General features: G+C 59.7%; 1 protein-coding gene and 1 non-coding gene across 2 annotated transcripts; one reads left to right on the forward strand and one right to left on the reverse strand.

Moving 5' to 3' along the window:
• Positions 1-768: 768 nt before the first annotated feature.
• Positions 769-4,735, reverse strand: LOC142042923 (uncharacterized). The gene is given in 9 exon segments (XM_075053498.1): positions 769-1,803; positions 1,987-2,105; positions 2,258-2,371; positions 2,597-2,728; positions 2,730-2,969; positions 3,201-3,325; positions 3,605-3,706; positions 3,799-3,890; positions 4,224-4,735. Coding segments are annotated over 9 exon segments (1,983 nt in total). The 5' UTR covers positions 4,267-4,735; the 3' UTR covers positions 769-787.
• A 4,635-nt stretch (positions 4,736-9,370) lies between these two features.
• On the forward strand, positions 9,371-9,455 carry LOC142043001 (small nucleolar RNA SNORD45). Its single transcript, XR_012653918.1, has one exon. It is a non-coding gene; the product is annotated as a small nucleolar RNA SNORD45 (small nucleolar RNA).
• Positions 9,456-10,508: the final 1,053 nt, after the last annotated feature.

Consider the following 10,508-nt stretch of genomic DNA (forward strand, 5'->3'; position numbering starts at 1 on the left):
CCCCTGTTACCTTGCCGTAGAGCACGTGTGGGTTTTTTGCTCTAAAGGGCGTCTGACGGGACTCAAGCCCTGAGTAACAGGTACTGCCCTGGCTCTCCTGAGCTCTGAGGAGCACGTTCCTGACCAGGTGTTTGCAGTCTCTCTTAAAAAGGATTTCTTGGCTTGTTCTGCAAGAAGGAAGCCTTCAGCTGGTGCAGCAGCAGTCACGTTGGAGAACAGGACCCGGAGCTGGGGAACGGGAATGGCCTTTGGCTACTGTAGAAACACAAGCTGCAGAATTCTCCATGTCACAAAGACAGACGTGACACCGACCTCAACATTCCAAGAAAAGTAGCTTTGCCACTTTGCCCCAATTCTCACCAACCGGGGCAACAAGGGTGGGAAATGGGTTATAGCCTTATCGAGAAGGAGACAGAGTTGAAGCGTGTCAAAAGTCGCTGGGGCCGGGGCGCGTGATTTTGGGGGGCGAGCCGTGAGGGCCGTGCCGTCTGCGGGGGGCACAGCCCACATTGCCGGAGATGGGCGGTGGTGCCGACTGGGCCGTGCCGGGCCACCCTCCCGGCGGCGGGGGCAGAGAGCCGAAGCCCACGGCCATGGCGCGGGGCAGCCGGCCAAGGCCAGCCCGCGAGGAGGGAGGTCTGGGGAAGGTGCTGCCAACCGCCAGGGAGAGGACAACGCTCTGGGCCCAGCCCCTACGGCTGCCCCCCAAGAAAGGGAGAGGTGGAGGAGGAGGAGGAAGCCGACGAATGAGCGTGCAATGTCCCAGCGCAGAGATTAACGGCCAACTTTATTGTGCGGGTGGAGGGGGATCAGGACCAGCGCTCGGGGATGGCGCACGGCTGGTCCCGTGGCGGCGTCCGGGCCGGCTGTAGGGATGTTGGGCCCGGCGTTGCAAGCGGGAGCGGTCTCGCATCCGCACGGGCCCAGGGGGGCTGGAGCTTCCGCTGCTCTCGAGCGCTGGGGAGCCAGAGGAGGACCCCGCTGGCAGCTGGCTGGCAGTGCTGGTGCTGCTGGTCTCGGGTGCCGGGGAGCTGTGGGACGGCCCCGGCGCCGCCTGGCTGGGGGTGCTGGTCTCAGCACTTGGTGCTGGCGCACGGCTCCTGTCACGGCGTCTTCTGGGCCGGCTGTAGGGGTGTTGGGCCCGGCGTTGCAAGCGGGAGCTGTTTCGCACGCGGTCGGGCCCAGGGGGGCTGGAGCGGCTGCTGCCCTCAAGCGCTGGGGAGCCTTGGGACGGCCCTGATGCCCCATTGCCGGGGCTGCTGGTCCGCGGTGCCGGGGAGCCGTGGGGTGGCCTGAATGCCGCCTGCCTCCCAGTGCTGGGGCTGCTGGTTTCCAGCGGTGGGGAGCCAGAGGAGGACCCCGCTGGCAGCTGGCTGGCGGTGCTGGGGCTGCTGGTCTCGGGTGCCGGGGAGCTGTGGGACGGCCCCGGCGCCGCCTGGCTGGGGGTGCTGCTCTCAGCACTTGGTGCTGGCGCACGGCTCCTGTCATGGCACCTTCCAGGCCGGCTGTAGGGGTGTTGGGCCCGGCGTTGCAAGCGGGAGTGGTCTCGCATCCGCACGGGCCCAGGGGGGCTGGAGCGGCTGCTGCCCTGAAGTGGCGGGGAGCCGCAGGACCGCGATGCTGCCTGGCTGGCGGTGCTGGGGCTGCTGGTCTCCGACGGTGGGGAGCCGCAGGAGGACCCTGCTGGCAGCTGGCTGGCGGTGCTGGGGCTGCTGGTCTCCGGTGCCGGAGACCTGAGCGATTGCCCCGATCCTGCCTGGCTGGCAGTGCTGGGCCCGGCGAGCTCCGAGCTGGCACTGGAGGCTGTAAGGGGAAGCAGGAAGGTCAAGGGCACGGCCCCCAGGCCCGGGGCAGGATAGGCCAGAGCGGTGCCCCCAGCCCTCCTAGAGCAGAGAGGCTCTGCCAGGCCCACCCTGGGCTCCCGCTGCCAGGCCTTGCCTGGCCCCTGGCCCCAGCCCAGGGGCAGCCGGGCGCTTTGCCTCTTACCGGTGCCCAGGCCAGCACACGCGTCGCACTCCCAGCTGTCCGTGCTGCTCCTCAAGTCGGAGCAGCGTCTGTGGGTGCCCTCGGCAGCGCAGGAGCAGCACAGGAGCAGTTGCCAGGGCCTGGGGAAGCAAACGGGTTCATGGCTGGGAGGACAAAGTGACCGCAGCACGGGATTGTCCGGCCGAGCTCTCGGTCTCGGTCCTTGCGCCTCGAGCCCTTGGCGAGACAGGGTTCCCGTACAGAGCCCCGGGGTGCAGCTTTGGCAACTTACCCCTCTTGCTCTGCCTGCTCCCTGCCTCCGGGACAAAGGCACTCCCTGGCATCGCAGCGGCTGTGCCTCTCGCCTAGCTCTGCGTATTGATGCCTGTTCTCCCATGACGGCAGTCTGATGGAGAAAGGAGAATGGATGAGCCCCTGCTGCCCCGGCATAAGGGAGATGCAGGGCGTCCCTGCTCGCCCCTCCCCCCCCGCCCTGTTTCCAGCTCCTCCGTGAAGCTGAAGCCCAGACTCGCGGGACAGCGGAGGGCCAGGAAGGACTGCTGGGGCAGCCCCTGGCGCGGCACAGCGCTTGCAGCCTCCTGTCTTGTGAGCCGGCCAGAAGGACACCAACCTGATGGGGACTCGGATCCCCATGGTGATCATGTCTGAGAGAAAGTGCTCCGTATCTCTACAAAGTGGGCACTGGAACAAAATGCCGGCGCACAGAGCCTGTGCCTGCAGGAGGAGAAACGTAAGGGGCACGAGTGAGGCCCTGGTGCTGCCGAGCGCCTGCCGTGCTCCGGGGGCGAGCAAATCCCGGGGGCGAGGGAACGGCTCCTACCTGGATGCAGCCCCTGTGGAACCAGGCGTGTCTGCACGCTGGGCACACCATGGTGCCGTAGGACTTTCTCTCCTCCACAAGGTCCAGGCAGATGAGGCAGGTGGTGTTCTCCTCCGGAGCCGCCTCCACTGCCTGCTCTGGGCGGTGCTCCCAGCAGAAGGCCCTGGGGGCAAGAGGAAAGGGATGGGCGAGGAGAGAAGGGCTGGCTCCTTCCCCAGTGGCGGCAAGGAGGGGAGACGAGGTGTGAAGGAGCCCCAGACCTTGTCTGGCTGTGGCTATGCCTGAGACTGGCTGTTCTGAAATGTCACTGCGGGTTCCTTCCCTGTTTGGCTGATGCTGGCAGGAAGAGGATTGAAAGCAAGCAGCCTCCCCTGTGGGGGCCAGCTGCCCTTACCTGTAGAGCCTAAAGAATTGGGTGACGCATCCACCCTCCACGGCACAGGGGAGATGGAAGCTGCGGTCGCAGCCTGTTTCCTGGCAGAGGATGGCGGCCCCGCTCTCGCCACAGACGAAGCAGTGCTGGAAAGAGCAGAGCAGCCCCCATCAGCGGCAGCCCCAGGGCCGCCACGGCCAGCCCCACGCCTCCGGGCAGGGCGCAGGATGTGGCCGCTGCTGGGTCACACCCCGCAGATGCGCCTGTCGGACGAGGCTCCTGTGCTGGAGCCTCTGTGGAGCTGCTGGGAGCAAGACTCCTGCCCCAGAGCCGGCCGGAAGGGCTGGGATTTCTTTCTCGGGTCCGGGCCAGGCTCCCGCAAACCTCTCCCGGCACAGATCTCCCCGGTCCTGTCAGGTGCTCACCTTCTGCGCTGCCCACGCGATTGTACATTCAATATCCTCGGGGAGAAATCCCATGAGTCCTGCTTCCCTGGCCCCTCGCCGAAAAAGCCCGCTGGCAAAAAACTGCAGCAGAGAAAAGAGGAGGAGCTGCTGCTGAGGAGAGCGTGGCAGGGACTGCCTGTCGGCAAGCTGGAGGGAGCCCCGGCGTAACTCACCAGGCAAAACACGTGGGCACAGAGCCCTCGCTTCTCCAGTTTGTCCCCGCAGAGAGCCGGGTCAGCCTCTGCCCGGCGACACAGCAGGCATGCTGGAGGGGAGAGAGCAAACGCCACCGGGAATGAGCACCTCTGCGGGGCCGGGGGAAGCGTCCCTGAGGGATTGCCCCCAAGGGCCTGCTCTGCCCCTGCCGAGCTGGCTGATGGGCAGGGCTGGAGGCCTTGGAGAGGAAGGGGGCATTGCAGGCACGGGGGTCCCAGCAGGTGCCCACTGCCCAGCCTGGGCCCCGCTGGCTGAGGACAGGAGGGGCCCTGCCCCGGGGTGGTCGGGGAGCTCCTGCCTCCCCCTGCCACCGCTCTCGGCCCCACGCCGACCGCCCCGACGAGCCCTCTGCTACGCCGCGGGAGGGCTACTTTGCTCTCACCCTGCTCCATCGAGTCGGGGGCCTTCTGCTTCCTTGCGGACATGGCGCACGTCAACGGTGAGCGTTCGGAGAGTCCCTGTCCCAGCAGCGCCGGGCGTCTCCTCCAAATGCTCCTCTGCTGACTCTGAGGGAGAAGCGGGGCGCGGGCGAGGGAGAAGCCAGAGGCGGGTGAGCTTGCAGCACAGGCCCAGCGCCCCGAGGCCTGGGGCCCCCCTCCTCCCTCGGCAGCCCCGCACCAGCCCCGTCCCTCCCCTGCCCTCTCCTCACCTCACCAGGTCGCACTGACGGGCGGCCTGTGCCCAGCGCTCCTTTTTGTGGGCTTGCCCCCGCGGGTCACAGTGGCCACTGTGACATCAGCACCGCTGGCCCGCGTGCGCCCCGACGACGGGCAGGGACGCCCTCGGCCACCTGCCGCCCGCTCTGAGGCGGCCACCGCCTCACCGGGGTGGCTGCGAAGTGCCGAGGCGGGGGCCCGAGCCCTCGGCACCCACCTCACCGGGGCGGCTGAGGGAGCTGGGGCTGTTTCGTCTAGAGAAGAGGAGGCTGAGGGGAGACCTTGTCGCTCTCTACAACTGCCTGAAGGGGGGTTGTGGTGAGGTGGGTGCTGGTCTCTTCTGTCAGGTGGCTGGAGATAGGACGAGAGGCAATGGCCTCAAGTTGCGGCAAGGGAGATTGCGGTCAGATATGAGGAAACATTTCTTTACTGAGAGGGTTGTCGGACATTGGAACAGGCTGCCCAGGGAAGTGGTTGAGTCACCATCCCTGGAGGTATTCAAAAAGCGAGTAGATGGGGGTGCTTCAGGACATGGTTTCATGGGCATGGTTGATGGTTGGACTTGAGGATCTTGAAGCTCTTTTCCAACCCAAAGGATTCTATGATTCTTTGATTCAGCCTTCCAGCTCTGCGCCAACTTCCGCGGAGCTGATCAGCCGTCACTCTGCAACCACATCTCTTCTCCTTCCTGCACTAGAAAGGTACTTGCTGGTCTCCAACGGGAGGGAAGTCCTTTTGGATGACTGACATTTCCCAGGCCCCCTGTTACCTTGCCGTAGAGCACGTGTGGGTTTTTTGCTCTAAAGGGCGTCTGACGGGACTCAAGCCCTGAGTAACAGGTACTGCCCTGGCTCTCCTGAGCTCTGAGGAGCGCGTTCCTGACCAGGTGTTTGCAGTCTCTCTTAAAAAGGATTTCTTGGCTTGTTCTGCAAGAAGGAAGCCTTCAGCTGGTGCAGCAGCAGTCACGTCGGAGAACAGGACCCGGAGCTGGGGAACGGGAATGGCCTTTGGCTACTGTAGAAACACAAGCTGCAGAATTCTTCATGTCACAAAGACAGTCGTGACACCGACCTCAACTTTCCAGGGAAAGGAGCTTTGCCACTTTGCCCCAATTCTCACTCACCTGGGCAATGAGGATGGGAAATGGGTTATAGGCTTGTCGAGAAGGAGGCAGAGTTGAAGCGTGTCAAAAGTCGCTGGGGCCGGGGCGCGTGATTTTGGGGGGCGAGCCGTGAGGGCCTGTCATGACCCAGACTGGACAGACCAGGGAGTCGTGTTGAATTCGAAATTCCCTCGGGCTAAATGAAGGTGAAACGACACCAAACGATCGGTTGAAGATTTTATTCATGACAGAAGCCAACTGAACTGGGGAGGCGTGGTAGTAGGTGGCAGGGTTTCTCACAACAGGAACTGGCATAAGACTACTTCTGTAAACCGTGTAACCATATACATCAACTGAGGGAATAAGGAGATCCCTCCCGTTGAGTCAGGAGGTTCAGAGCAGACCCCCTCGCTTTCCAGACTCCTCCTCAGAGAAGGGCCCAGGGGCGGCTGGACCCACTCTCAGTCTCAGACTTGGTCAACGGTTTCTCTTTTGAAACGGATGAGGTGTAGGGATTGTGGCAAAGGAAAGAGAGAAGAAGACAGAGAGAGAAAAAGGAAGAGAGAAAGATTTCACCGGTCCTGGGTCCAGCATTGGTTCAGTCAGCCGAGGTGTCCGGTCAGCCGAGGGGTCCAGTCCTGGTGGGCTTGTCCGGTGGACAAGTTTCCTCTTGTCCTATCGCAAGTGACTTGATGGAAGAGACCAGCACCCACCTCACTACAACCTCCTTTCAGGTAGCTGTAGAGAGCGACAAGGTCTCCCGTCAGCCTCCTTTTCTCCAGACTAAACAGCCCCAGCTCCCTCAGCCGCTCCTCGTAAGACTTGTGCTCCAGGCCCCTCACCAGCTTGGTTGCCCTTCTCTGGACACGCTCCAGCATCTCCATGTCTTTCCTGTAGTGAGGGGCCCAAAACCGAACGCAGGACTCGAGGTGCGGCCTCACCAGTGCCGAGTACCGGGGAACGATCACCTCCCTGCTCCTGCTGGCCACACTATTTCTGATACAGGCCGGGATGCCATTGGCCTTCTTGGCCACCTGGGCACACTGCTGGCTCATATTCAGCCGGCCGTCAACCAGCATCCCCAGGTCTTCTTCTGCCGGGCAGCTTTCCAGCCACTCTTCCCCAAGCCTGTAGCGCTGCGTGGGGTTGTTGTGACCGAAGCGCAGGACCCGGCACTTGGCCTCGTTGAACCTCATACAATTGGCCTCGGCCCATCGATCCAGCCTGTCCAGATCTCTCTGTAGAGCCTTCCTACCCTCAGGCAGACCAACCCTCCCTCCCAACTTGGTGTTGTCGTCAAACATGCTGAGGGTGCGCTCCATCCCCTCATGCAGATGGTTGATAAAGTTATTAAACAGAACCGGCCGCAATACTGAGCCCTGGGGAACACCACATGTGACCCACATTTTCTCCTGCCTCCAGGGTTTGTCAGCTTTCTATCAGCCACAGCTTTGCCAGATTCCCACTCGAGGTGACTGGAGGCAGTTTTGCTCCTGCCCCACTTGGCTTATGTGGTTTTGGGCTGTCCCCACTCGGGACATCTGGTATAAGCCCTTGTTCCCACTCAAAACATAGCCCCATGCCAGCTACCGTGAAGAAAATTAACTCTATCCCGGCCCAAACCAGCACACCTCCCCTGTAAAAGAGAGGGGTTTGATGCCAGGGCAAACGACAATTTGCCGACTTGGCAGAGCACGGCTGCCCTGAGATGTCTCAGGAGAGGCAGGCTGGGCTAAAGCTTCTCTCCTCCTCCTCCTCTCCGGGTTCTGTGGTCTAGCGGAGCAGCTGGGGCTTTGCCGCAAGGACACCCTGGGTCCCGGTCTGCTGTCCTGCAGGCAGCAGCGCAAGCCAGGAATGACACTGTCTGCTCAGCACACTCTGGGTGTTCTCCACGGGAAGGACAGCATGGGACTGGGCTTGTTGTTCCAGCTTTATTAAAAAAAAAAAATTTATTAAAATACAGCTGTTTCCCAGAGGAGGATTTCACTTCTTCAGGGCTCACCAGGGGCCAGCAGCAGAGTGACGGCAGGCTCCATTCTGATCTTGGCATCTCTCTTCTCAGGATGAAGATGGCCTCCGCTGCGAGAGTCCTGACCGAGAGTTCAGGGTCTTTCGCCAAGGGCAGAAGGGCTGCAAGAGAAGGAAGCAGAGCAGACATGACCCCCCACTGCCTGCAGAGACCCCCAGGAGTCCCCTCCAGACCATGGCACCCTGCCCAGGCCCCGTCCCCTGCCCCACCAGCCCCTCCTCGCCGTCGCAGATATCCCGCAGCTTCTGCCTGCTCAGGTTCCTCGGGTGCCATGCGGCAAGACCTTGCTGCCAATGCGGTGGTGGGGACTGGGGCCAGGCTGGCAGAAGAGGGGCCCTGGGGACTGTGGCCCACCGATGAACCTGATGGCCACCTCTGGCAAGATGGCTTGAGTGTCCCGCAGGTACGTCAGGCTCTGCCAGAGGTCTTCTTCCACCCTCTTCTTGTCGTGCACTAACTAGAGAGAGCACAAGGGCGCAGGGACTGGTACGGACCCTCCCAAGTTGGCCGGACCAGTACCTCCTCCCAGTACCCCCTTCCCGCTGGCGATTCCTGTCTCCCAGCCAGAGCTGGGAGAGGTTCAGACAGCCGCAGGCAGTGGGGGCCCGGGCATGCTGAGACCCCCTCTTTCATATTGCTAGGGCCCATATGAGTCAGCATTTCCAAAGGGCCGTTTTTAAAGCCTGAAACCCAGGATTTTGGCCCTAAAACGGGGCTTTGGACCCTACAGCTGGGTCTTTGGATGCTCATTATATGCCTCGGACATTAAGGAAATGAGGCTTTGAGCCCTAAGTGAGGAGTTTGCACCTTAAAATGAGGGTTGGCACCCTACAATTGAAGTCTTTCAATCCTCGAATCAAAGCTTTGGACCCTAAGCCTGAGGCTTTGGGACCTAAGCCTGAGGCTTTGAGCCCTAAAAGTGGGCTTTGGACCCTCCGAATGAGGGTTTGGACACTCCAGATGCAGCTTGCACCCTGAAAATCCCTGTCTGGATGCTAAAAAAGAGGCTTTGGACCCTGAAAATGAGACTATGCAAACTAACACTGAGCCTCTGCACCCTAAAAGTGAAGGTGTTGGAAACTAAAATGAGGCTTTGGAAGGCAAAACTAAGAGTTTGGAAAGTAAAAATAAGGCTTTGGAGTGTATAAATTCGGATTTAGACTCTACAAATGAGGCTGTGGTCCTTCCAGATCAGACTTTGGGGCTTAAAAATGATGCTCTGGGCCCTTAAAATGAGTCTCTGAACCTTAAACATGGAGCTTGGAACTAATAAATGAGTTTTTGTACTCCATATATGTGGGTCTGGACCTTAAAAATGACTGTTTGCACCCTCAGAGGTAGGCTTTGGTCTTTTAAATTTATGCTTTTTGCCCTAACATTGAGGCTTGCATGACCAAAATAAGGGTTTACACTTGAAAAACTCAGGGTTGAATTTTAAAAAGGATGCTTTGTAAAGCACAAAATCGTACTTGTTCACTGTAGCTATCTCCATGGCAGGTTAAATTTCTCGCCGTCTATTCTGTGTTTTAGTTTCCTTCTCACGCAAACCATGGTGACAAACAGTACCCAAAAGGCTCTGGTGCTTCCAGACAGTGGCTTGATGGCTTGCGTAACCTACCTCTAGCCCCATCCCACGGAACGTAGGAATGGTGTTACAAGTAAATAAGGTAGCGGCCTGCTTTAGGAAGAAAGTGTGTTGGACTTGAAAGCCTTGGGTAGGACAGGAGGAGCATGTCTTCTTGGGTCAGTGATGAGCCTTGGCATGTACTATGTGATCTAGAGTTGATGTCTGTCGCCACTTTAGCTCTAGAATTACTCTGAGACCCAGGAAGCTCCGGTTTCCTTAGGCTGTGACCTAAGGGAGTCGAGATAAAGACAGTTTAACAAGTGCCGGGAATAAAAAAGGAAACCAACTGATGTGACAGCAACCACCGACCACCTCTCACCAGCAGGCAGATGCCCAGCCATCTTGGTGCAGTGGCTGCCTTGGAAAGACTCCCCCAGTCGCGGTTTTCTTGCTGAGCATGACGCTACGTGGTATGGACCGTGGTACCCCTTCGGTCAGCTGGGGGCAGCTGTCTCTGCTGTGTCCCCTCCCAGCCAGCTCGCTGGGGCAGCAGAGTGAGAAACAGAGAAGACCTTGGTTCTGCATAAGCACTGCTCAGCAGTAGCTAAACATCGGTGTGCTGTCAGCGTTGAAAACAGCACCGTGCAGGGTGCGATGACAAAACAATTACCTGTATCCCAGCCAGGCCCAGTACAGAAACCCTTCTGTGCCCGCTCACGATTCTTATTCCTGTGAGAAACCCATGAAAAATAGGGCATTTGACTTATCGGGGAGAAATGTGAACACACTCCCGATCTCTGGCTGGCATCTCGCTTTACTTGCATGATCTAGAAGGTACACACAAGTCTACGCGGTTTCTTCTGCACCTTGGGAAAGGGCTCTCTTGCCTCGATTTCCAGGGAGAAACTCCCCAAAGCGGCACCACAGAGGTATTCCTAAACCTCGCTAACTGCGAGCCCCCAGCAGCAAATTCTGCTGACTAACACCGGGCCCGACTCACCCTCCCTAGGAGGAAGACCGTAGATTAAGGGATGCCTGGAAAATAGGACACGAAAAAGAAGTTCCAGGTGTTCAAAGCTACCTTCATATTATTAGGTCAGCCCAACAGTATAAGAACACAAGGCTGCCAGATTAAACCCAGGAATCACATCAGTTTTTCCCTCGTTGCATGTTTCTGCCGTGCAGACCTCGTCAAGGTCTGGCCCTGCCAGCTGGACGTCCCCAGCTCCCCGTCAGCCGTATGATGCAACAGCCCATACGACAGGCGCCCGGAGCTCACGTCTTCCCAGTCACAGCAGGCAAGAGCAGAAGGA

The sequence above is a fragment of the Buteo buteo genome, chromosome 21 (genome assembly GCF_964188355.1).
Source record: "Buteo buteo chromosome 21, bButBut1.hap1.1, whole genome shotgun sequence".
In the NCBI taxonomy this organism is placed as follows: Eukaryota; Metazoa; Chordata; class Aves; order Accipitriformes; family Accipitridae; genus Buteo; species Buteo buteo.